We start from the raw sequence: 26,870 nt of genomic DNA, 5'->3' as shown, positions 1-26,870 counted from the left end.
TTACCGTCGGGCGTTCCGGCAGCGTAATCGAGCGAAAAGCTTTAACAACTTCGTTGGCTGACGTGAAGTTTTGTCACCTCGCTTGGTTTTGCAGCTATCTATCAGGTATTCCTTCTGTCAGGTAGTCAGCTTACTCTTCGTCGCTTAGGTTAAGATCGTTGCCTAGTATGCATTTCTTGTTAAAGTAGTTGGCAAAACTTTCTTCCGGTACCCAGCATCGTTTCTCGAATTTGCGCCGGCGTTCGAGTTTGTTATCTCCGGACGCAAAAACGGCTTTCATTTCGCAAAGTAACTCGCCTACACTTTTAGGGAACGTTGTTTTTGCATTGTACCATGCCAGGGCAGCACCTTTCAATTCAAGATGGACAGTGACGCCCAACATGGTATCGCTAATTTTGAACATTTCGCGATAGCGCAATATTTGGTTGTACCAAACGTTGGAACCGTCTCCGCCGTCGTAAATTGGAATTATTTCCTTCAGGGTTTCGAAGGGTATATCGTCGCTTTTCCTTTTGCTGTACTTGCCATCGAATTTTATTTTTCTAGTAGCGTCTTCTGAAGCTTGAGGAACTCTATTTTTTTTCTCAAGAGCTCGAGTTTGAGTGCCGCTACTTCGACGCCGCCATTGTTACGGTCGTTTGAATGTCGCCATTATTCATGTCACCGGCGTTTTGTATACGGTTCCAAAAAGTACCGCTGTACACGCGCGCTATGTTATTTCGCACGTATACTACATCCTCGTCGTTGCTACCTCGGTTTCTAACCTCACTTCTTGTACGCCTTTGTACGTTGTTGTTCTCGCCATCGTCAATGTTTGCCCTGCTACTAGCCTCGTTGTTCTCGCCGTTATTCGTTCCATTGTCCTTGCCGTCATCTCGAACATTGTGCACACCATTGTTCTCACCGTTGTTCTGAACAGTGTACGCACCGTTGTCTTCGCCGTAATTTGGATTATTGCGCATAATATTGTCCTCGCCGCAATTCCCAATATTGCGCGCGCCATTATCCTCGACGTTGTTTTTCTGCGTATCACCACTTCGTCCTTTCGCTCCATCGTTGCCCGAAGCACCTTCACCTGGGCACATTCCACGTGCCTCCGCTGACAACTCACTGAGCCTTGCAGCTAACGAAGCCTTAGCGCCACTTGAGTTTATACCGACGGCTGTGCACCAGGCTTTTAGTTGCAGCAGTGAGTACCTCTCGGCGTTGACCACTTCGTTGTCCTTCTGCATTTTCGTTGTTTGCTTTTATTTAAAACTTATATTTTCAAACGTTTTTTTTTCTTAAAAAAAATTCGGTTCTCGCGACCACTTCTGATAAAATGTATCAGGTGGCAGTGGTATAACAAAAGAATACGACCGTCTATCTCGCTGTGCAAAATCGAATGAATTCTTTTTATTTCCAAAATGGCTTATCCCGTTTTGACATTTACCAAATCTTATTCAAGTTAAGGCGTAATTACTTAAACTACTTCTTAAGGTCTAGTTGCATAACTACTATTCTTACGGTCTAGTTACGTAAGTAAAAGCACATGCATATACGTATACCTACTAAAGTGCCCTACGGCTCCTACACCTCCTGTGCGACACACCTTAACCGTCTCCGATAGGGACCAAAATTTATATGTGATATCTTTGAATATATTAGCATAGAGTAGAGTTTGAGGGTTTAGGAAATATAATGTAACGATTTGCTTCCTACATTTAAGGATCACCTTAGGGTACATACATACATATATATGCATGGGCAAATATTAAAAATGTTACATTGATACACAAAACAACTGTGTAACACGCAATTTTGTATACTTTTTTATATCAGCGGATTTGCTATACGTTTCAGAAAATTTTTCCTGTGTTATGACAAAGATTTGTATACTTTTCATCCTTCGCTGAATCCCAAACGTTGCATTTGGAGGCTGCTGCATCTCCAGTTTCTTGAGTCGTATCACCCTCTTTGAAGTCCATGTCATAAAAGCACGTTATAAAGTAGCAATGCCTACAAAGAAGTGCACATAAATAAAAACAATTACATATTTATTAAATATCTTAGCGGAATTTCAAACAGATACTCACTCCTTATTACCGTCGCAGTCAACGCAGTAACCGATGGCACAGCCCACACGTGATGCCTGATCATGCACGAGCACTTTGTGTTGTGTTGAATCATCAGTCTCCCAACTCTTGAACGTGTTAGGCATCAGATCATCGATTTGAATATAATCTGAACCATTCTGCAGAAAGGTATTGATGCCAACTTTTTCGAAACGTGCAGTCCTATGACATTCACTGGGCTTATCTGGACATAGTGCGGTATGCGTACGTGCCAAGTGGGCCAGTTCATTATCCCAGATGAGGTTACGCATGCGCGTTGCTTTTTTAGTTCCGGCTGTTTTATCACGTAATTGATTGTGATACTCCAAAAATAGTCGCCGAACTTTGAAAGTCAATGGCATGTGGCGATCAAATTTGCCTTGTCCATTCTGGATGTTGGATACATATATATACACATGTACATATGTACATATGCATGTATGTATGTGGATCGTCACCATCGATCGCTAATGGCCCTATTTGCAAGATTTGAAATTGTACAGGATCTAAACCAGTTTTTAAACTTACACATGTATATACATACAAGGTAACGCTTACTAACTGTTCTAAATGCTTATAAATCTCCTAATTTTCAAGATATCGTTTTGAATATAACTGGTGTATCTGAGAGCCAACTAACGTAATATGTACATATCTAAAAAACGAATTTCCGAAAAATTTTAGTATATGGCTTTTTGATGATGGCGATATGTACATACAAACATACAAATGTAAATGCCAGGTTCAGTTATTAAATCCACTGCAGGGGAAGCAATACCGAATCTTAATGTGGATCCGAGTGAAAATTTGCCAAATGCAAACAAGGTATGTATACATATACTCACAATTGCCGATGTATCACACATTAAGTGCTTTCCTTTTGAACACCAATCATCATCGCCGCAAAAGTAGTTATAAGTCTCGATGTCACTGAAAAAATTAAATAAAACTAAGTAAAAGAGTATCGCTTTAATTAGAAAAAACATCGTTCAGCTTTTTATTTATTGACTGTTTTTATCGAATGCAGGAATGTTAACGACTCGGCAAGTTTTTTTTTTATTTTTATTTTTTGTGAAGTTATTTCCATGATTCAATAATTTCCAAGGCATATTCCACAAGGTACAAGCATGATAAAAATATTTAAATAAATAAATATTTAAATAAATAAATATTTGTATCATGGGTACAAGTGAGCTCAATAGTTCTCTACAAGGCGAATTAATATAAGGTGATAGCAGCAGTACAAAAATAAAAATTTACATGTATTTTGTTTTTGCTTTTGCGGCGAGAACTGTCAAAATCTGTACAAGTGTGTGTGGAAATGCAAACAACACAATAAACATTTTTGTAAAATCTCAATTAGAGATGCATTTGAGAATCAGTCATTTTCTCAAATCTAAAACGTTACTTCTCAAATAACCGTTTATAGCGTTCTCAAACTAAAAGGCACATTTTTAATAAGGAGTTTTCCATTATTTCCAAAGGGAGACATATTGAATTCTCACGGATCGAAATGAAATCCAGTTACTCTCATTAAAATATTTGTATAGTGTTACCAATGATGCATGTAAAAGAAACAAACATATTTTATAGATAAATATATATATTTTTTGTTGGATTTATTGCATTTTAAATAGAGCATAAGCCCGTTTACCATACATACACATAAATAAGTTTTTTTTTTTAACATACGAATATTTAATTTTAAGCAGACAAATGTTGGTCAGTTTCGATGCAGCAGACTATTTATTTCTTTCGGTATTAAGTTTTAATGGCCAGTCAGTAGTTTACGAGAGCAGATCAGTCGTAAAACGATGAATCACAAAATAATGTTATCACAAAATGTTCACTCAAATCAATAATACCAAAATCTGAGTTTTGCTTTATTTCCAACAAAGGCAAATTTTCAAAAAAGGTAGTGTCAAAATATTTCTTCTCACTCTAATATTACTTCACCTGATATAATTCCACCATGGGTGGGGTGCATGCAATAACACCATACGCAATAATTCCCATTACTTGGACATTAAAAACTTAACTTGTTCATGTATATGTATATGATAAAAAATGAATAGCTGGAAAACAGAAGTACGAAAGAAATACAAAACTAAAAAAGGAGCACATTTCCGGATTTTGTTTTGGAGTACAAGGGAGTACATTGCAATAAAAAGGAGTACGTTTACTCCCAAAAGCAGTACATCTGGCAACCCTAGTAACAGCCAAAACGAATGGAGATAGATATTGACAAATGTATACATAAATGCTCAGAATGGAAAGAGAAATCGATTAATCGATCGTCCTTCTAACGCTAACTGGAGCAAAAATTGAGATATCTCAACGAAATTTGGTATATAGTTTTCCCTTTATTCAAGGTAGGTTGGTATTGAAAATGGGCGAAATCAGATTGTAACCTCGCCCACTTCCTATATAACGGTACCTTCGAAAATGCAAAATTGGCTCAAAATTGTTAAAATTAGTACTTATCAGTGGCGTAGCCAGGATTTCGCGAAGGGAGGGGCATGATAAAAAAATCTGCTATAGCTTAAAGGTGAGACCATCGCTTGTGTGTAATTTTTCATACATATATGAGCCATTCTTACCGTTATATATTTCTTGTCTATGTATGAAAAGCAATCGGTTTTATAAAGGTTTTGTAAGACTCTACTCGTAGACTGTACTCTTATAAGGATTCTATATTGCTCTTAATAAAGAACATGTATTCCAAAAGAGGTTTATGAGGCTCTGCGTATACGTACTTTTATAGGACTATTTTTTAATCTGTTTTCTTTTCCATTTCGTGATTAGTGCAAATCCTCTACAAATTTAAGATCTCTATAAGTTTTCTTCACTCAGAATCAGCAACAAGCAAATTTATACACTTCTATAAATTTTAATTCTTAATTCTTGGATTCCTCTTTCCAAAGAACATGATTACTCTTTATCCATACCATTCCAGACTTTAGTAGATAACACAGGCCTGCGATGGTATCTCCCTTAAAAAACGAATTAGAAATTTTGGTAGGTATTAGTACTAAGTTACGAAGAAAATTAATAAAAAATTCCATCACGTAAATTTTCCCAGAAAATTCGTTTTTAATTTTCTGCAATGTTGCAGAATATTAATAGCGTTAACTTCGAATTTCCATGAGTCTTTCTGATTTACGGAGGGTTTTGTATAAATTTGCTCAATTCTAAAAGCATTTAGCATTGTCAAACTCTCCAAGTACAATATGTTGGACTTTAATACACAAATTGGTTTTATAAGAGTCTTTGGATAGAAATCTGGCTGTAGCGCCACAATTTTTATGTATTTTTAATGGGAAAAAAAACAAGTTAGAAAAGCAAAAAATTAAAATTTTCGTTTTCTTCTTAAAAGCCTTTTCATGGCAGAAGCACACTCTCGGCGGATGTTGCTCCTACGAAGGTCCTACGAAGTCCTACGCACCTTTAACCAATCAGCCACAGATGTTCATAAAATTAAGTCCTGAAATTGTTATTCAATTGACATTTCATTTCCTAAAATATTTCAGATTCGTATAACATTTCTCTGAAACGCTTAGTCAGTGTCAGGTCAAGGTGTTTTATAAAACGTTTAAATATTTTATAAACTCATTTTGTAGAGTACTATTCTTATAGTAAAACATACAATTCACAACTGACTATAGATCAACAGTTTACACTACGAAGCTCCGCCGGTTGGAACCCTTTTGGTCTTATAAGAGTTTAGAGACTATTTTATAGAGCAAAGTGAAAGGGTATATGCTTTTCAGTTTTGCGCAATTAAACCATTACAAAACTGTTTATGTTATCCGGCTGCACACACTAGTATTTTCTGACCGTCGGCTTTTTTAGAGGTGGGAAAGTATCGGTAGTCACACCCCCGATCATTTTCGCAATTTCTGGAAAGACTATCAATAACATCGCGATAGTATCGTTATTGTCAGACTATCAATCGTTTAGCTATTTCCCAGAAAACTATCGATATTATCGCGTTATTATGGTTAAAAAAAAAATAAAAATAAAGTGTTAATGATAATTCGTTTTCAAAGATTTTAAAAGAATTTTATTCAGCTGACTGTGTGAACACCAAGAAGCGGTAGCTCAATTAAAAGGTTAATTGACTCAATTAAATTTCCGTCTGAACTCAATATAATCGACAAACTTTATGTGCGTTTATGAATAGTTGTCGATAAAATCAATATTTCTTGTTTTTTGATGGAAGTTTTCGATGCCTGTTTGTTTACACGTTAAGATTAGATGTATATGCGTGTAAAAACAGAGGGTAGAAATATATGTACAGTCACTCACAGAAGTATTCGTTTTTTGGGGTTTTTTACAACATTCAAAATGTTTTCCATTAAAAATCTCTTCTGTTAATTTTTATTTAAAATATAGATCATTCTACAAAAAAACATGACTGTATTCTCAAAGTCTAGCAACGCCCCCATAGGGGTATTTAGCCGATTTATGCGGCCAAAATTATTTTTATGAATATTTCAACTCGAAATGTTTAGAAAAGACGTGTTTTGACATATAGAATTGAAAATGTTTAAAATCAAGTAAATATAGGTTAAAACACACACACAGTTGCCACCTGTTAAAAATTTTGCTCAATTAGTTAAATGAATTGCTGCAATATGGGTATCAATAGAAATTAGTTTGAAAAGGCATCCAGGGTTTAAAAGATCAAATTCAACTTTAATTAAAGGAATTAAATAATTCAAATATGTATCACAGTATAGGTAAAAAATAGGTGTATTCGAGGTGCAATTAATGCGGCAGTGTTACTCTTTTATGAATGAAATTTGGGCGAACAAAATTTTGACAATCAGTTACTCGTTATTGGCAAATCAAAAGCAACATACAAATTTTTACTGCGCAATTTCTGCAACATTTTAGAAAAGTTTAAGTTGAGCATCAGCAACATGTAATCAGGAAAGCAACAAGTCTGCAATATTGCGGTAATTATTACGTAGCTCGAACGCACCCATTGTAATAAAACTACTATTTTGTAACAATAACAGTCTTATTTATTGTTAAGAGAATTTCGTAAGTATTAACTTGGAGTAAATTAGCGTCCTCAATTACTGAAATATCAGAGTTTTAAACGCATTGCTTTTCCATACCAAGTGCACCGAGTTTGGTGCAAATTGATAAATCGGTTACCGAGATATACATTTGTGGTCAAAAGTGCGCGGCGCCACGCCCATTATCCAAAAAATTATAATAATTTTAATTATTGCTAAGAGGTTATTCCAAGAATCGATTTAGAGTGAATTAGCTTCAGTAGCTATTGATTTATCGCAGTTTTCGCGTTTCTGTAAATTACCGTTATATGGGAAGTGGGCGTGGTTATCGCCCGATTTCAAGAATTTTTAGGAGTTATGTTAGATATAGCCTAAGCAAGGCTCATACCGAGTTTGGTACGGATTAGTGAAGCGTATACTGAGATACAGCATTTCATCATAAGTTTCATCATAATCATTTATTTTACATACTAATATTTAACAATTTGGATACAATATTTACTGAAATATGGTAGATTTATCTAAATTTAAACGCTTGTTTACCCAAAACTATTTCTTTAATCATCACTTATATACCACCAATGTAAAGGGAAACAAATGTTTATTCCGAAATATATAATGTAGTTGGGTTCGCCTTACATTCCCGCAGATTTCTAGCAACAGGGCCGAAAGGTCGTAGAAAACACGACTTTTGCTAATATCTCGAAAACTATTTATTTGTTAAATTAAATGGACTCATATTCTAGTTCAGCGGCCTCAAATTCATCTAAAAAGTTTAATTTCAGAGTTAAAATAGATCTAAAGTAGTGTTACTATATACTAGTTGCGTTTTTAGATTTTTCCTTAATACATTTTCCAAGTTAAGAAATACCACTTATCTGCCATTTTCTGCGGGCAGTCTTTTCACAATATATTAGCCAAATTTCTAAGCTTTCAATTGAACAAAGAATAATAACGCGATCACTCCCTTAAATACAACAAATTCCTTAATATTCACAAAAATTAACAAAAAAATACTTGTTGAAAACCGCTATTTTCGTTACATTTAAATTGAAATTTTGCTTAATAAAATGATTAAAAAAAATTTACCCTTAAATTCATTATTACCTTCTGTATGCGGATCCATCACTACTTTTTAAGAATATAATGCAGAAATCAAAATATTAACTTAAAACCCTCACGATCCTTCTAGAGAGCCAAAATTTATTTATAAGCAGCGTTAGAATATTCTGTTTCCGGTCAACGGTGAGCGTTCGCTGTGCAAGTTAGAAAAGTGAGGGGGACTGGGAAATGTTATTTGGAATTTTCTCTATCGAAAGTGACTATTTTTTTAAGTTTTCTCCAAAATTTTGTCAAATGGGTTTTTTGGCCGCCTAAATCGTTAAATACCCCTATGTGCGCTCTCTCACAGTGCAAGAGAAATGCCTAAAATTGCACAAAATTTATTATTTTTACAAAACGATTTTTTTTTCAGGGAAATTACCTGCGCTTCGAGTATTCCATAGAAAGGATAGTAACGGAATTAAATACATATGTAAAGTAACTATCGATAGTGTGGAATCTTCCACTGCTTATTATTTATGTATACAAGCAAGTAACCAAGCCAAGCAATAATTTCTGTGCAAGCGATTATCCCTTGGTACAGTCTACTTGCAATTAGGAAACTATTTAAATTTAAAATATATTTACATACATATGTACGTAGATACATAGACATTTGGAAACGTGTTTCTTATCGTAGGGAACGAGAAACATAAGAAACGCGTCGCCAATAGAAAAGATAAGCGAAATACAATAGGAGATAGTCTAGCGATAAAGGAGATCAATTTCAATCGCCTGTTTATGTTGCTGTTTGTTGTAGATATATTTAATACCGTATACTGCGTATACCGCGATAGGGGATGATCGAGTACAATTGCTTGTCTTAGATGTTTAGTTAGGACAACTGGGAAACGCTTATTATCAGTAGCGTGAAACCAAAATAGTATGTAAGCACATAAGATACACATACATCCATATATGTGTATTAGGAATATATGTGTTTGCATATAAATCCTGCAGTAAAACTTAGAGACAGTCTGACAAAGAAGTAGTTCCGAACTAAATATATAAGAACTATCTCTGAGCTAGTGCCAAAAGGATGCAGAGCGGGACAGTTGAAACTTGCAGTGTAAATGTGCAAATGCTCACTGTTGAAGACATGAGCTACCAGCTTTTCAGTTTCAAAAAGCACCAAATCTTGGAAAAAAGAGTGTTTTACCGCACTAAAGGCACTAATATTTTTTTTTTTTTTTTATCAAAAGATACCCTTTTTCATAACAGTTTGTGGTAAACAAAAGTAAAAAAAATAAACAATATTTACATGTATAAATAAATACACATTCATGCTTGCGAAGTAATACCAAAGTACTGCACATTAAAACTGGTACATATGGAGAAGGAACAATCGAATCGCAACAAACGAAATTGAATTTTAAAGGGGAAGAGTAATACTTAATGATACCCTAAGTAGAAATAAGCGAAAAAATTTGTTGTTTTATAATATAACCTCAAATATTGCGAAAACACTTAGAGGCTAGGATATCTCAAAATTCTGACGTGGTATAGAAATTCTGCAGCTATATTTGTATTCAGCACCGAAGAATCTACAAAAACCGGTGCACTCAGGTGACAAAAAAAGTTAGAATTTTTCGAACTGTTTAATCAATCAATAATCAAGAAAATAAAAAAATAAATACTTAACTTATCTGCGTGCTAGCATTTTCAACGCGAATACAATTTAACAAGAACGCAAGAACGTGGGTTTGCAACTTCATCTTTTTATCAATCATGATTTGCATTTTAGTGCATTTAAATTTGTAGATTCTGTTAAATTCAGAAATTTATTTCAGAAAAAAGCACTAAAAAGGTCACTAGGCACTAAACCATTTTTTTTTGGCTGAGGGTGAGTGCATGCAAATTTAATCAAATTTGGATTTTTTTTTATTGAAATGCGTAAAATGTCTGCTTTCGTTTTTTTCACACACAAAAAAAAATGTTTGATATGAATTGAATCAATCTCAAAGATATTAACATATTTTACAATAACTTAATTATTTTATTTAAAGGCCCGAATTTATGTTGTTTAATCTAAAGATTGGTGTGAATAATTAACCAATACCGTAAACAATATTATGTGTAGTTTTAACTTTTACTGATAATTTGTGTAGCTAAAAACCCCGCAAACTCGAGAAATCTCGTTTTAATGATGAACAAATTTTGGTAGTTTGGAAACTGATTTGGTAGGCGTTTTGGTACCTAAAAATATTTTCAAGTGGCAACGCTGCAACATACAGCTCAGGCGTTAACTTTTTGAGGCAGCGTTGTTACTCGTCTATCAGCCGCCAAAGCAAGCGCTTCGCCTAAACATGCATAGATAATTATCGTAACCCTTTTAATACATTAAATGCGATATGTAAACTTTAAATATCATTTTCAAATAAACTCCTCATAATTATTATACTCAATCAAACCCTGTGTCTCATTAATTACCGAATTTTAAACACTCACAACTCGTACATTACAACAGTAGCTCGGCGAGAATACCTCTGACTCAAGCATCGTTTGTCGCAAGTTCAAACCGCGGTGGAGGCAGTTGTGAGTTTTCAAATTTGATGAATTTTAATTGTTGCGTGCAGCTTACAATTTTTTTTAATAAAATATGTAACAAAAATGGAATCTGTAACAGAAAAAAAATCCAAAAATTGAATCTTAAAAACGGTTTCTTATAAAAAAAAACTGTCCAAAACGGAACCAGTTAAAAACTATTTGGAAAGTAATGCACTGGGTGACAATTGCCACCGCCAATGACGTCGCTGTTTAAAACTGGACAGTTGAAAGCATTGCTTGGGTATTGAGCTAGAACTAGTACTGTCGGAAAAAGGTCTAGTTCTACGCTAGTTCTGAGCTAGTCAGATACGTATAGTAGAATTTTGGTACAAAATAATATTATGAAATTTTTGGAAAATGAAATCTCAGTAGTCGCTTCACCAATCCGTACCGCGTACCACGCCTACCTCCGATATAACGGTAATTTCCAGAAACACGAAAACGGCAATAAATCAGTAACTACTAACGCTAATTCTCTTAAAATCGATGATTGCAATAACCACTTAGTAGAAAATTTGATTATTATAACTTTTTGGGTAATTGGCGAGGCGCCGCCCACTTATGACCACAAAACTGTCATATGTGAATTTTATGAATAGCAGTTGCGTTCCAGATGCTTCACGATTTGCAGGAAAAGCTGTTTTCGCCATTAATAAACCTTATGGAAGGTGGCCCCGTGGAACAACTTCCTGTAAAAACCCGCAAATCGTGAAGCATCTGGAACGCAACTAGTTTAAGCAATTCGGTACAGTTAAGTTATTTGTACAATGATTTTGGGTATTTGTGTCCAAACGCCTGACCCGATTTAAAAACTTTAACATACGCGTGTAGTGAAAGAATTAAACTTTAATTTAAAATAAAGATTTCAAATTTCTGAGTACTAGTATATTAATAAATTATGCAGTTTTTCGTAAATTTTGATGTTAGTTCTGCGCAAAAACACTGGATGGCGTAGCCGGAGTTATATGCACAAGAAATGTTGAATATCTTTCACAATAGAAGCGGAGCTTCCGCCCCTCTTCTCTGGGAAGACAGAAAGGAGAATTCTACTTGTTAAAGGTTATAATCCGTAAACGCCTAAGCAAAAAGAAGTTGTGCGCAAAAATACTGTGGTCAGTGAGTTTACATTTTCGATGTCGAAGTGCTAATTTTACCCCATTTTGAAATGGGCCCATGGTCTGTAGAAGGGTCAGAGAGGGGAAGGATGACTTGTCTTATAGTTTGGATTGTGCTCTTTCTAATGGATGGGGTTTTAGGTGCCACACCCCTTCCCCTTCGCTGCACGCCACAAAATCATAGTACAAATAACTAAACATTTCCCAAGAAATTTACTAAACAACCAACTTTACAGGTTTTTGAAAAATTATCGTTTGCCGAAAGCTGCATTTACATATTTGCTTGAAACATTGGAAAGCAAACTACAAGCTGGTGTAAGAAAAACCTCGATACCACTAATTTTAAAACTAGCAGCGACTTTAAGATTCTGTGCTCAGGGATCCTACCAACTGAGTGTAGGAAACGATAGTAATATTGGACTTGGCCAATCTACTGTTTCCCTGGTTTTGACAGAAATGTTTCATGCTTTGGAAGAGCACGTGTGTAAAAATTGGATAAAAATGAATTACACTGATGAAGAGAAACGAAAGGCGAAAATGTATTTTTTTGAGAAAAGTGGAATTCCAGGCGTAATAGGTTGCATTGATGGGACACATATTAAAATCGTTGCCCCAAAAAAGGATCTTCAACACCTTTACTATAACCGAAAAGGGTACTTTAGCTTAAACGCGATGATAGTAAGTATTTAGGTAAAATATTAAATGAAAGTATTATTTAAATATGTTCATTTACAGGTCTGTGATAACGCTCTGAGGATTCGTTACATCAATGCAAGATATCCTGGGGCAACGCACGATGCTACGGTTTTCAATATGTCTTCTTTAAAACCCCAATTAGAAGATGACTACCGCAGGGGTGAAAGGAATTTATTATTAGGTTTGTTATTATCAAATTTATTGGACATTTCGATGGCTTTTACACAAATTTGTATATAATTTTCAGGTGACGCAGGATATGCTTTACAGCCGTATATGCTTACTCCATTCCGGAACCCCGATGACGGATCAGTGCAGGGTATATTTAACAAAAGGCATGCAAAAGCTAGGAATATTGTGGAACGCACGATTGGGGTGTTGAAAAATCGGTTTAGGTGTTTGTTAGGTGCTCGTGCGCTGCACTATGAGCCAAAGAAAGCCACCCAAATAATAAACGTTTGCGTAGCACTGCACAATATATGCATTTTTTACAATGTTGAGTCTTCGAATGAAGAAATTTATGATAGCCAAGACCCAGAAAACTATGAAGATCAAGGTGACATCAATTTTCAAGCTGGCCATATAAATCAAGAAGCCGTAGAAATAAGAAATAACATTTTACAACATATGCGACTTCAGTCTTAAATCTTTTTTTTTATTTTTTGTACGTATTCATTAAAGTTCAGTTTTTTTAAGTTTTATTAAATTGTTATCATTCAGGTAATTCAAGCAACATAAACAAAAAATCTTCATTTTCAATAAAAAAAATAGCCTCATGTGTACAAATTAATAGGGTCGCGATATTTTGACAAGTTTTGACTATTTCTTTTGTTTGTTTAATGTTAATTAACTTTTTATAAAAGTATAGTCTATATGTAACAAAAACTATATAAATCCTAATATCAGACTTTGTGAAAAAATTATAAAAACTGCAGTTTCACCGATATTTCAAACTTTATCAGAAATAAAAATAGTATTTAAATTATTTTTTGTAGCCCATTAAATTTTAATACAATAACGTGAAAGTTAAAACTTAAAAATTGCCGTTTATTATACTAAGATTTAATGGGCTACAAAAATTAATTCAAATACTTTTTTTATTTCTGATAAAGTTTGAAATTTCGATGTAACTGCAGTTTTTATAATTTTTGCACAATGTCTGAAATTAGGATTTATATAGTTTTCTTTACATATATACTATAATTTTATAAAAAGTTAATAAACATTAAACAAACAAAAGAAATAGTCAAAACTTGTCATAACGTCGCGACCCTATTAATTCGTCCGACACCATACATATACATATATCCGTCCTGTATTATAAATAAGTATATTATATATAACATATATTTTTCACACCTGATATGCTCACATATTAGTATAAGTCCAACACATAAATACATTCATATACATTCATACATTGTATTTTCATTTTGAAGGTAAAAGCTAAGTACTTTTAAGTACATATATATTTAAAGTAAATAATAAATAATATTTCACATTATAAAAAATAAAATAGGAATTTCACAGCTCATTTCATTTTCAATTAAATTCAGTCATTGCAAAATACTTTTTAAAAACTATAGTAAGTATTACTTAAAAATTGAACCCAAACGTGGTATTTTTTTTAAATTTAGTTGAAATGATAACATACCATGTTGTGCAAAAGTGAGCAACGAAATTGTACTTAATTTATTTTGTCATCTACTTTTACTGATTTATTTTTAATTATTTTTTATAAAACTAAAGTTCATTTTATATCAGGCTGTTCTATATGATAAACTATACAAAATGAAAGTTTGCAACTTTGTACAAAACTCCTAACATTTAACAAAGTTAAAAAAAGTTCATCAAAATTTCAAACCTTTTATCAGGCTTTTTAAAAACTATTTAGGTATTCAGTTTTGTAGCATATTTAATTTTACAATAATAAAGTGCAAGTTTGAAGTGTCTGAAATTTACCAACGCTAATTTAAAGTCACTTCAAAATTGCACTTTAATTATACTAAAGATTAAAATGCTTCAAAACTGAATACCCAAAAAGTTATTAAAAATTCTGGTAAAAATTTGGAAACTTTAATATTTTTTTATATCAAATGTTGTGAGGTTTGTACAAAATTAGAAACTTTGATTTGTATAGTTTATGATATGCAAAAACCTGATATAAAAAGAACTTTAGTTTTATAAAAAAATAATTAAAAATAAATCAGTAAAATTAGATGACAAAATAAATTAAGTAGAATTTTGTTGCATACTTTTGCAAAAGACTGTATGTTACCGTTTCAGTTAAATTTAAAATCACAAAGTTTGCCTTTAAGNTACTTTTGCAAAAGACTGTATGTTACCGTTTCAGTTAAATTTAAAATCACAAAGTTTCCCTTTAAGTCTTAAATGTATAATTACAAAATTAACGAGGAAACGTTTTCTTTTTGCAGCTGCAATAGTTGAACTTTGAGTTTGAGTTTCCCAGTTCTATGCCTGTTTTTATTTGCAACCTCTTCTTTAAGAAGCATTAGTTTTTGTTTTTTTAATTCTAGTTTCTCTTTCTCTATATCCAGATTTTCTTTTTGAAGGTTGTATGACTTCCTTACAGAACTTTCTATGTACTTCAGGCTCTTTTTTATATTATTTGCACTTTCTTCCATTGCCTCAAAATGCTTCGCTTGGTTGTTTACCTGCGTTTCTAGTAATGCAATTCTCCTATCATTTGCAGTAGAATTGGCAACTTTTCTTCTTCTTGGAGTACGATGCACTTCAGAAATTTCGGTCTCCTGGGTTTCACGCATTTCACAATCTTCCCCAGATATTGTGATGTAATCACTACCACAAGCTACCTGCTCCTCTGGGATTTCCTCCGATTGAACAATTGCATTGTGTCCGATTTCTTGACCTGGTGGGTCCGAACAAATATCGTACCTTAAAAAACTTGCCACCCCTTCCTCCAGTGACGTGAGAATGTGCAGACTGTTTGGGCCCCCACCAGTTGCACGAAATTCTGCCGTTTTCCGAAATTTTCTTTTTCGTCTTGCTCTTCAAATCTGTCCAAACCTACATCAAAATATACCCGATTATTTTATTAATTAAAGCTCAATATGTATTTATTTCACCTTTAACCACTTTTCCCATGAACGTAGTGGTGGTCCCAAGCTGTTCAGCTCTACGGCTATGGCTTCCCATCTGGGCTTTCCCCGAGTCTTGCCGCAAATTCCTTTCGCCAAGTCCTGATTGTCCTGCATCAGCTGGACCAGCCGCCCAAGTTGCTTCTTATTGCTAACCACTTTTGATCTACAATTCACACACATATGTATAGTAAATTTTTGTACAGCTTTTGATACAAATAACTTACTTTTTATTCATTATCGACTCAAAAATAGCAGTAGAAGGATAAGCGATTAAAAACTACTCACAGTCGCTCATTGAGCGACTAAGCGACACTCACAATAGCATCGATAATCGCTTAATAGTCGTTTATCTACTGCCAGTCGACACTCGCAATAGGGGTGTGTATCTCGGTAACCGATTTATCAATTTCTACCAAACCGTTAACGGTAAATTTCAGATATACGAAAACTCCGATGTTCCAATAACTGAGGACGCTAATTTACTTCAAGTTAATCTTAACAATAAATAAGACTATTACAGACATTTAGGAATTGGGTGTGGCGCCGCCCACTTTATGGCTACACAGATCTATCTCGCTAACCGCTTTATCCATTTCTACCAAACTTGGTTCAATTATTTCATTAAGTCTATTTCAGCATACTATTTGTATGAACCTGTTGTACTAAAAAAGACTAAGTCTTATTGTACTAATGTTTTTTGAAATAAATGAAATGAAATGAAATATCGGAAACGTTTGAAACCGGGAAAATCACCCCTGATTATCAAGCAAAGGTAGTTTAGAGAAAGTTGAAACGACGACCAGGTATCGGCCGGGTATATAAAACTCGGTTTCGCCCGCACTTAAGGTATCCACACACCTATGCGATTCTGTCGGTGCGAATCTGTTCCGACCAAAATTGCAACAATGCCGACCATAGTTTTAAATGAGGAACCACACACTTATACGATTTTGCTGCAGCGATTTATTCGAACATTCACAGTTCTTCTTTTCGTCGTGCCGAAATCGAAGACTGCCGCGTTTTGAGAACGAAAAAGGTCAATAGAAGGATTTTACAATAATAAAACAAAATTTAACGTCAGAAAACAAAACATATTTGATGTAGAAAAGTTAAGAATTTTATTTTTGTTGAAAAATTTTTTTTGTTTGTCTATAAATCGACAGTTTTTACTGCGATTAAATCGCACAGATTTGTGCGTACTTGCGTTTTCGAAGCAGTAACGTCTGTAGCATCAAAAACGGTGCGGATTCGTTGCGACAGAATCGCGTAGGTGTGTGGATACCTTTATACTTCTTTACTTGTTCTTAATTTTTTCCACTGTGGCCATCGCTGAATTCAAAAATTTCTATTTAAGATGCCAAATATATAGTATTTGTCGAAAAGTACATTTATTTTTGAATAAATTGATACCTAGAATAATGCAGTTGCATAAAAATTGTCGAAGTTAAGGAATTTAATTAGAAATATGGACTTGAATATATGTTTGTGAATGTACCGGACTTTCAGATTTTTTCAGCAGCGTGACCAATGAATTCATTAATATTTACTCAAAATTATTACAAAAGTTGGCTCATTAGCAAAAACTTTGGTTTGACATAAAATTTTATTATGTCGTATATTTGTAACTCAAAAACTACTTTACTAATCCCGACCAAATTTGGCATATATGTTGCGCCTAGCCCCTAAGCACCGTCTGGAAAATTTTTTTAAATCGGACGAAAACCACGCTCTCCACCTACGCACAGTGGTCGGATAGGCAATATTTTACGCGAAAAAGGCATATTTTAAAACAGTGATAAATTAACCTGAATAGAGCCATTCTTATTCAGAAATGTCCAGCGAACTCAAAACTGATTAGTATTTTTAATATTATCTGTTGAGCATGCCGTCGAATACGATCGTGGCATGTTCCAACAGTTATGAGTTGATAACATTCTTAACAATTTTTCTATGGAAACTTCAAATTATATTAGTAATTGCGGGTTTGGTGTTACTTCTTTAACATGGAAAATTATGATTTTATATGAAATATTAAATAGTACAAATTTGTTTAGAAATTATGAATACCTTAATAACACAGATTATTTTTCAAATAATATTTTTTTAGTAGGGCCGAGTAGGGCCTTCATTATTTTACCAAAAAGTAGTGCAAGGGGTCCTTTAAGGATCTACGCCAAAAAGAGTGGCGGCCATTTTTATTTCACTAGACCAAATTTAGCAGGGCGTGGCACCTCACATACAAACCGAATTCTCTGGAAGTGTTCATAGTAGAGTACTGGAATTTGGCATTGACGTATATGAAATCGATCGCACACTCTTGGATAAAAAATTGGAGGTATTGGTTTGGAAAATGGCGCGTGGCACTTACCATACAAACCGAATTTTTCATACTGCATATTTATGGGAGCGTTCATGGTAAAATTTTTGAACTTGGTACGGAAATACATATGTATATGAAATCAATCACATACTCATGGAGAAAATTTGGAATTATTGGAAAAGGGGCGTGGCACCTCCTATACAAACCGAGTTTTTCGTACTGCATATCTCTGAAAGTATTCATGTTAGAGTACTGGAACTTGGTATGTACAAGATATATAAACTCAATCGCATAGTCATGAAGAAAAATTGGGGCTACTGAAAAAAGGGACGTAGCACCTCCCATACAAACCGATTTTTTCACACTGCATATCTCTGGAAGTGTTCACGAGTACTCGAAAATGGTATAGAGATATATGAAAATAATCGCATACTCATGGATGAAAATGGCGGTTATTGGAAAAGGGGGCGTGGCACCTCCCATACAAACCGAATTATATGAAATCAGTCCCATACTCTTAGAGAAAATTGGGGCTATTTTAAAAGGGGGCATGGCGCCTTTCAAACGCACTGAAACTATTACCTATCTTTGTATGCATATACACTTTTTCTACGCTATTTAAGACTGCAATGGAAATATGCCTTGTGGTGAAAATGTTGGACCAAAATATTTCAATACAAAAAATTCATTTTGGGCGGGACGAAGTTCGCCGGGTCTGCTAGTAAATGAATAAAATTCGATAAGAAAACGATTTACTTAGACAGAACTATACATTTTAAAGCAATCACTAAACATAACAACATTTTAAAATTAAAAGTTACTTGAGAAAACGGCCCTAAGTGTGTTTATATTCTCAATATTTAGTTTTTTCTTTTGTATTTCGATGGCATCCCAGTTAATTTGGAACAGTTGTTAACATTACATTGACTATCGATGGTAGCGCTTTACACTATCGATAGTATTGCTGCAATCTATCAACGAGTAATGATAGTGTTTTCTGAATTATGAAAACTATCGATGGTGGCACTATCGATAGTTTTACAACTCTAGTGAACTGTTCGATATTTATTTAATTTCAAATCTGCCCACTGCCCAAAGGCATACCGCATATGAGTAAGTAAAGTACATTAATTTTTCTGTTACGATTTATTTTTTTTATAGGAAAAAATCTACGAATCAGCTGTTGATAAACATAGTTACCAGACTAACAAAAACAAGCTTAAAAGAACGCTCGCAGGTGATAAAATGACCGATAAACAAGTAGCAGTTTGTCAAAACTACCGAAATTTGTGCGAAGACCCCTAATGAAAACTTCAAATTTTTAAATGCAAACTTATTCTTTTTTATCCAAAGTCAAATGCTCTAAAGTCACTTAAAGCTCAGTTAGTCTAGACTTAATTTCCGTAACTTAACTTAACTTAATATTTTGGCCAACCTGTTATATGAGAAACTGTGTTGGCGGTTAGTTAAAACTTAACTTACCGTAAGAAACTTAAGAACCTGTAGATTTTAGGTTCTTAAGTTACGGCCTTACGGAAGTTGAGAGCGGTAAGAGAATCAGGATTTCCAGAATCTCGTTTTTGTATTTCTTAAAAATAAATGAAAGCAAACATTTTTGTTTGCATGAATTTTTTTGATGTCGTATTTTAGCGAACTGTTAAACAGCCAAAAAAGAGAATACAAAAACAAAATATTTCCGCTCGTGGCTTAAGTTGACGTGTTGAGTAATCACTGATGATTTCTTACGGTAAGTTAAGCTAAGTTAAGTCTAGACTAACTGAGCTTTTAAGTTGGTTCGTCGAAATGCCACAGAATAATTGTCTTTCCAAATGATGTTCGCATCAAAGTTGTCCGTCTCAAAATGTTCAAATCATTTTTTTGTTACCACTTGCAGGTGCCCGATTGACAAAAATTGTGTCATACTTACGGCCACCCAGCAAAAAACACGATTGCCACAGAAGCGAAAGTGGAAACTAGCTAATCGATGGGAATCGCTTACCCTTTCGCTTCAGGAAGGCATTATTTTAACATCGGCATGCCATTGGCGGTAAGCCCTTACCCGCAGCATTACCTTCAAACGAAGGGAGAACGCATGGATAAACAGAATCCAGAGAAGCGAACAAAGAATGCCTTTCAGAGAAACTAATGTAGAATGCTTAGATAAGTACATACTTATTTATATTAAATTAAAATCAGAAAATGTCTTAAAAGATTTAAATTAGTTAAAATTTTTGTAAATCAGTTTTTATACAAACATATGTATGTATTTGGGTATTTAGATTTTACTTAAAAATCGATATGTACATACATGCATATTTAATTAAGCTTAAAATTGTACTTCCTCACTCTTGTACTTCCCTTCATTGACTGACTTCAACTTCGCTGCAAATTGAACAAAGCAAAACATGATTTTTATGCGAGACAAATTTCCACTGAAAGTAACTGTAGAAAAAGAATTTTTGGATATTCATTCTATTTTTCAGCTTACTACGATGCAGCATTCTATTTTGCATTCCCCGAAATGAAGCAAAGAAGCAAAATAAAAAAAAAATATTGTAGGACATTCTACTTTGCATGCCCTGAAATGAAGCAAAGAAGCGAAACAAATAAAATATTGTAGGACATTCTACTTTGCATTCCCTGAAATGAAGCAAAGAAGCGAATTAAGAAAGAAATATTATAGGACATTCTACTTTGCATTCCCCAAAATGAAACAAAGAAGCGAAATAAATAAAATATTGTAGGACATTCTACTTTGCATTACCGACAATGCCTAAAAGAAGCGAAAAAATTCGAAGGCATTATAATGCTATGCCTTCTAGAACACGTTACCACTAAAAGCGATTATCGATTTTTTGCTGGCCACTAACCGAACAGCAGAATGTACCTAATATTTACATATGTATGTATAAACCAGGGCATGAATCACGTAACTTTGAAACGATTGTCGTTCAAATGATACTGACAAAACAATGTCGGCAAAACACTGATTCATGTATTTGTGTTGCTGTTACGTGTTACTGTTACGTGAACCAAAATTGGAATTCAGTGGACGATATAGTGGACAAATGATGGAACAATTTTTGGTTTTCATGAAACAAGATAATAGCGAAGACTCGCATGTAAGAAAATCAGCTGATCACAAACACATATTTGTAAATAAACAAAAGAAAATACGGCCTTTTTGAGTTATTTATGGCAAATTTTATTATAATGCTAGCAGACAACGAAAAAGTGAGTCAATTTAGTAAGCACAACGTTTGTTGAGTGTATTTTTCGTTAATTTTCTATTAATCTCCAGTTTGTTTACTTTAGTGTGTGCTGACTAGTGCTGCAAAACCAGTGGCGCCATCATCGGCGTAGCCAGAATGAAATTTAGGGGGGTGGGGGGCTCGACCCTATTAAGCTGGCATTTCAGGGTACTATTTTATATATATATAAGGAAAATTTGAAAGTTAGGGGGGGGGGGGCATGGTTTATAGACAACTATCGATTATTATGGTGGCCCGTTAAATGGAAAAGGGGTACACAAATATTATTTTAGCATTTGCATATATTTTAGTGAACGGATTTAAAAGCTAAAAAAATACAACTTTTCTTTTATTTATTTTTAAACTAATAGTTCATTTTCATCAAGCCTTAACCGCAAATTATGCCTATTGAAAAAGGGAGATTACAACTTTAAGGGGGTAGTTGCTCACGTTAAGTACAAGAAAACAAAAGTGAAAAGGCAAAGAGATAAGAAATAAACCCTGCCCTTCACCCCATGTGAAAATTCTTCAAACTTACCTGACCTCTTCACTGGCGTTAAGCTTTTGGAGGAAATAGGCTATAAGAGGGAGCTATCACAGAATCCATCGTTGTCGGATTTTTCATGAAATCTACGAAAATGCGATCACTGAATCCGAATATCTACGAACGGGTGTATTGAAAGTACATATACGCTAAGTTCGAAGCTATTCGTATTCAGTGATAGCTTTTTCGTAGATTTCACGAAAAATCGGACTACGACGGATTCTGTGATAGCCCTGGTAAGTATTAGAAAATTCAAAGTAAAACAAAGTTTAGGTAAGAAAGATCTATACAAAACAGTGTATTCACTTATTTTTATCCACAATAAGTTTTTCATTAAAAACGGCCTCGAGCTCAATAAAAATTGTTGAATATATTTTTATCAAACTAATAAAAAAGATTCGCGACAACAATTTCCTTTTCGCAGGTTAACGTGAATGGAAAAGGAACTTCTTTATATTTATGCGTATAAAGGAAAATACCATTGATGGATTAAAAAACTATCGATAGTGGCTAAAGCATAGTTGCCAACTTGGTGCTTTAAGCCCTAGATTTATTGCTTTTTGAAAATTAAAACGACAAAAACAATTATTTAGTGCCTAGTGCCTTTTTTAGTGTTTTCTTTCTGAACTAAAATTACTCCGATATAGTTAAAACCTGAAATAATTTTTAAATATTTAAAGCTGCGGCAGAACTGAATTTACAAACATCTACAAATTTAAATGCACTTAAATACAGCCATGATTGAACTTGCAAACCCACCTTGTTCAATTCTATTCGCGTTGAAAATGCTAGTAGATATGCGAGTAAGTTAAGTATTTCTTTTTTTCTTTTCTAATTATTTGTAAAAATTTTTATTTTTGTACCACCTGAGTAAAACACATCGTTTCTTGGTGCTGAATCCAAATCTGGCAGCACAATTGCTCTAGTATTAGAATTTTGAGATATCTTAACCTCAAAGTGCCAAAATCACGGTTTTTGGTGATATTTGAGGTTATATAATGAAAACATAAATTTTTTTGCTCATTTCTTAACACATTTGTAGCTACATATGTATATCTATTAAATATTTTGCATCAATGATGGGTGTTTGGAGGAGATTCATTTATTTTTGAATGCGTCACGATGTGATATCACAAATAATTGTTAGAAGAATAACTTATTCATTCCGATATAATTAATTTGTATTTTAAAAAGCTTTTCCTTATCCAAAACTATTCAATTGTATAAAATGCCAAATCGGGGAAAAATGTACCAAGCAGAAGATAAATTGAACCACCAGCGGAAACTGTGGAAGTGATCAGCTGTTTCGAAGGTTGCAAGTTTTTGCAAATTTTGCGTTCTCGTACTTCTATGGATATTTTTTCTCCTTCAGAGCGAATGCTGCTAAATGCTCAGAATTTTTGATGCTGTCCGCTCAATACGAGTATACACCTAATCTCAGCACGATATCGTCCAGACGATTGTCGTCATACGTGGTTCATGCCCAGACCTGTTAAATAACGTTAAGTTATTAATCCCACGAAAAATAAAAGCCAACTTATTTATGGACCAATTTGGTTGTTTATTATAATATATACCGGTTATGTAAGGAGAAAAACTTTCGCGAAAAATGGTCTAGCTGGCGCCATGGTCGAGATATTTTTAAAAGCCGTATTTATGCTCCGAGTTGTTTCAGATTTGGATAAGGCACAGATTTTCGAATATAGAACCGCTAAGAGGGGCTTAGCTCAAACAAAAAGAATGTTCGACATACAATGCATACAGTGGCGTAGCCAGGGGGGCGGGATATGGGGGGATAGATCCCCCCCTTCGTCATTGAACTACAACTATTTACTTTTGAATTAATAACTCAATACTATTTTATCCTTCTGATTTAAATTTTTTTTTATTTCAGACGGATGACAAATTATCTTTTAATGAATGTATGAGTAGTCCACTTGCAAACAGCGTTGTGTGATTTTATAAAAGTAAACCATAAATTAAAAAACAACGTCTACGACAACAAGTAACATCCGAACTGTATCTTTTTTTATCACCTGAAAATTTGGATAAGTAAGAGGCTAATACCATTAAAAAAATAAAATTGCAGTATGGTAGATTTGCAAATTTTATATTTGAAAATTTAATATTGCAAGTTTTGAAACAGTAACTTTTACATAGCTAGCTTTTTTTAGCTTTTCGCGTTCTCTCCTCTAGGAAGATTGGTTTGCTTCTATTTTGCGACCTCTGCCTAGTGGCTTTTCTCATGTTGACGTAGATATTAATCGTAGAAAATTTTTCCATAGTAAAATAATAATAAAAAAATAAAAAATAAATATAATAAAACAATAAAAATATTAAAAATAAAAATAAAAATAAATAAAAACAAATAAAAAGTACATTGAAAACATATTGAGAACCATTTTGCCTCTGCCTTGAAAGGGTTAAAGAGCGTTTCATATATGACAGACTCTGCATTAAAGGGTTAAATGCTGCAGTTTCGTAAAGATATCGACCAGTATAACCATTTTTGTTATATAAATTTTTTTGTGAAAGCTGATAGTTTTCGAGTTATTAGAGTTTAAGGGTAGCATTTCTTTTTCCAATCTGGCCACTCGGGTACAGCATCCAATGTCCCAAGAATCGAGTCTTAAGATAAAAGAAAGAGAAATCTTTCAGAAACAGTGCGAATGGTGTATTAAATATAGTGTTTTCTAGTGGAATGGGAGCCAAAATCCAAAATTAAAAAAAAGTAACATTTTGAACGATATTTTGAGGGTTAAGTTATTGTTGTTGTAACTTCTCTATAGTTTTCCTATATTATATGATCATTTATCTTCACGTTAAAAAATGTTCATTCCATTATCTCTTTTCTAAGCGAAGATCTACGATTTTGAAAAAAGAACTAGTGTTTTGCCTATAGTGCGACGCCTCCAGCCATTGTGTATCACTACTTTAAGTTATCTATGCAAATTTTTTTATATTTGATATTTACTTATAGCAAGGAATTATAAACTGACAGAAATTTAATTAAAAATTAAACTTTCTTTGAATTATGTTCGTGGTAAATATCGATAAAAAAGTCAAGGTGGATCAAAAAAATTCCATTATAAATTTAATATTTCTTGCTCTATTTACAAAGATGTGGTACCAATGGAAAGCTAATGAGTTGTGTCTGAGACAACTCAACTTGTATACAACTGAACTATTTATTGCTGTTGCCGTTCACAACTGTTGACTGTTGGCATTGAAAAACTCGGAAATTCGATAGAAATTTTGTTATTTTCATAATATTGTTATTTTAATGATATTAAAATAATTAAAAGCAAAAACATGGAAATCAGTTACCGATTATGTTTTACCGATGAGTCCGAGGATTAGGGCTGCCAGATATCTCCGTTGCCAAACCGGGGCAATTTGGTAAATCTAACACAACAACAACAACAAAATTTTGAAAATTAAGTTTTCCCATGAACGAAAGACACAAGATCACGCGCGAACGAAAGAAAGAAAAATTAATTTTCCAGCTGTCGAAATCTCGACGCCATCTTTGTTGTAAAAAGTAAACAACGAAGAGAACGAAGAAAACCGCGTAATTGTTGAACGCATGAATAATCATTTTTATTAAACAAATTCTTCTATAAATCATGTCATTGTGTTAAATTATTCTTTACCTTATGTGTACACACGTTGTCACAAGCAAAAATGAAGAAAACTCCAGCAAAAAGCCACTCCCAAATTGTAAGCAACGAACAAATGTAAACAAATGGCTAATGTCAAAATCGCCCAACTTTTTTCCTAAATGCGATTATAACGGGCTACTGGTTTGCTGGCGTGGTCTTGTATTTTTGGTTCATGAAATTTTCCAGCCCAGAATTTTAGTTGATTTTTGATAATTTTTTGCTGAGAGTTTCTTCCATACAAACTATGTTCCATGCAAAATGTATTCAACAAAGTCATGGTGGCATAAGGCAAGGTGTTGTCAGTAGCGACGTGTTTGTTGTAATTTTGAAAAGATCGGCATGCTTATTGTCAGTGCTGCCGATCTTAATTTTTATACTGGGAAATAGTATTTCGTTTTATAGCGATTTTTAAAGAACTTGGTGTTTTCAGAACGATATTAATATTTAAAATTGCTGGATTTGTATAATTTTTGTCCTCAAAATATAAAATATAAAAGATATCGTGGTTATCAATGGAAAAATACGTACACAAAAATCGTATGGAAAGGCGATTTTCTTATATTAAATATCTTTTGCTGCATTGTCATAATATCGTGCCAAATGGACTACTGATACACTAGAGTTGACATTTTAGTCGCAGTTCAAAAGAGAGAAATGTCGAAATCACTTCTACCTTGTTATGCCTTGATTAAATTCATGCAAGCAAGTATGGAAGAGCTTAATTTAAAACTGCTCGAAGCAAAGTCTTTAATGGAAAACAATTTCGCATGAAAAAAACTTAATTTCAAAATTGTTAGAGTAAAGCTCACATATAAAATTGGAAACAAATGTAAAATCCTACTTTTATAAGTGTCGAATAATGTTTAGGATAAAAAATTTAAATATAAAAATAAACGCACAAAAGCATAAAACTTGGGCAATTAAAAACAAGAAATTTGCTAAAACTATTTTATAAACAATTTGTTTTATTTTATTGACAAAATATATATATTCCAGGTAATGTAAGTAAAACATAACTATTATCGAAATAAAAGCCTAGGGCATCAGTGCTGACAAGATACATGCAAAACTAAGGGTTAATTCGTTTGTTTATACTTTTTGACATAATAGTACCTTAAAAGAGAGCCGCACTGAATTGTCAATCACACCTTGTTTAATACACCTTGGTTCCATGGCGCAATAAACAGGTGAAGTAATAAGGCAGTATTCTCTGTTCATTTTCTGACATTCGGCTGCCTTATATTTCACAATGTTGCCTTTATTAGTTGAACGTTTTATGTGTTGCTTCTTTGGAAGTATTTACATATATTTAGGCGCAACTTGGCCATTTATTATTTGCTTGCAAAATTGTGTTTTTTCTAAAATTTTCCGTTTGAATTTTTGTGGAATATT

The 26,870-nt window shown here is 33.7% G+C and overlaps 2 protein-coding genes across 3 annotated transcripts in view; one reads left to right on the top strand and one right to left on the bottom strand.

Annotated features, from left to right (window-relative positions):
• LOC108370646 (putative nuclease HARBI1) overlaps positions 1 to 13,292 on the top strand; it is a 112,419-nt gene extending 99,127 nt beyond the window's left edge. The window contains exons 2-4 of one of the 2 annotated variants that reach the window (XM_017626031.1): positions 12,120 to 12,561; positions 12,619 to 12,760; positions 12,827 to 13,292. In XM_017626031.1, coding sequence (XP_017481520.1) covers positions 12,340 to 12,561; positions 12,619 to 12,760; positions 12,827 to 13,224 — 762 coding nt within the window. In that variant the 5' untranslated portion in view covers positions 12,120 to 12,339 and the 3' untranslated portion in view covers positions 13,225 to 13,292. Of the gene's footprint in view, positions 1 to 11,952; positions 12,562 to 12,618; positions 12,761 to 12,826 lie in introns of those variants that run through there. The other variant, XM_017626023.1, reaches the window with a different exon arrangement.
• Positions 1,839 to 3,079, bottom strand: LOC108370566 (venom allergen 5-like). The gene is made up of 3 exons (XM_017625907.1): positions 2,939 to 3,079; positions 2,076 to 2,482; positions 1,839 to 1,998 (listed from the first exon to the last, which is right to left on the bottom strand). Exons 1-3 carry the CDS (start codon positions 3,077 to 3,079, stop codon positions 1,839 to 1,841), a joined length of 708 nt encoding a protein of 235 aa, XP_017481396.1.
• Positions 13,293 to 26,870: the final 13,578 nt, after the last annotated feature.

The sequence above is a fragment of the Rhagoletis zephyria genome, unplaced genomic scaffold (genome assembly GCF_001687245.7).
Source record: "Rhagoletis zephyria isolate East Lansing unplaced genomic scaffold, Rhagoletis_zephyria_1.1 Rzeph_scaffold_00062, whole genome shotgun sequence".
NCBI lineage: Eukaryota > Metazoa > Arthropoda > Insecta > Diptera > Tephritidae > Rhagoletis > Rhagoletis zephyria.
Note: the sequence above shows the minus strand (reverse complement) of the source record. Positions and strands in the feature narration are given on the sequence as shown.

Excerpts from the sequence above, each read along its gene's own strand:
- LOC108370566 (XM_017625907.1), bottom strand. The coding sequence starts at position 3,079 with ATGTTTTTTCTAATTAAAGCGATACTCTTTTACTTAGTTTTATTTAAT. Across the intron at positions 2,483-2,938 it reads TGTGTGATACATCGGCAATT|AATGGACAAGGCAAATTTGA; the intron begins GTGAGTATATGT and ends TCCAACATCCAG. Across the intron at positions 1,999-2,075 it reads GACTGCGACGGTAATAAGGA|GCATTGCTACTTTATAACGT; the intron begins GTGAGTATCTGT and ends ACTTCTTTGTAG.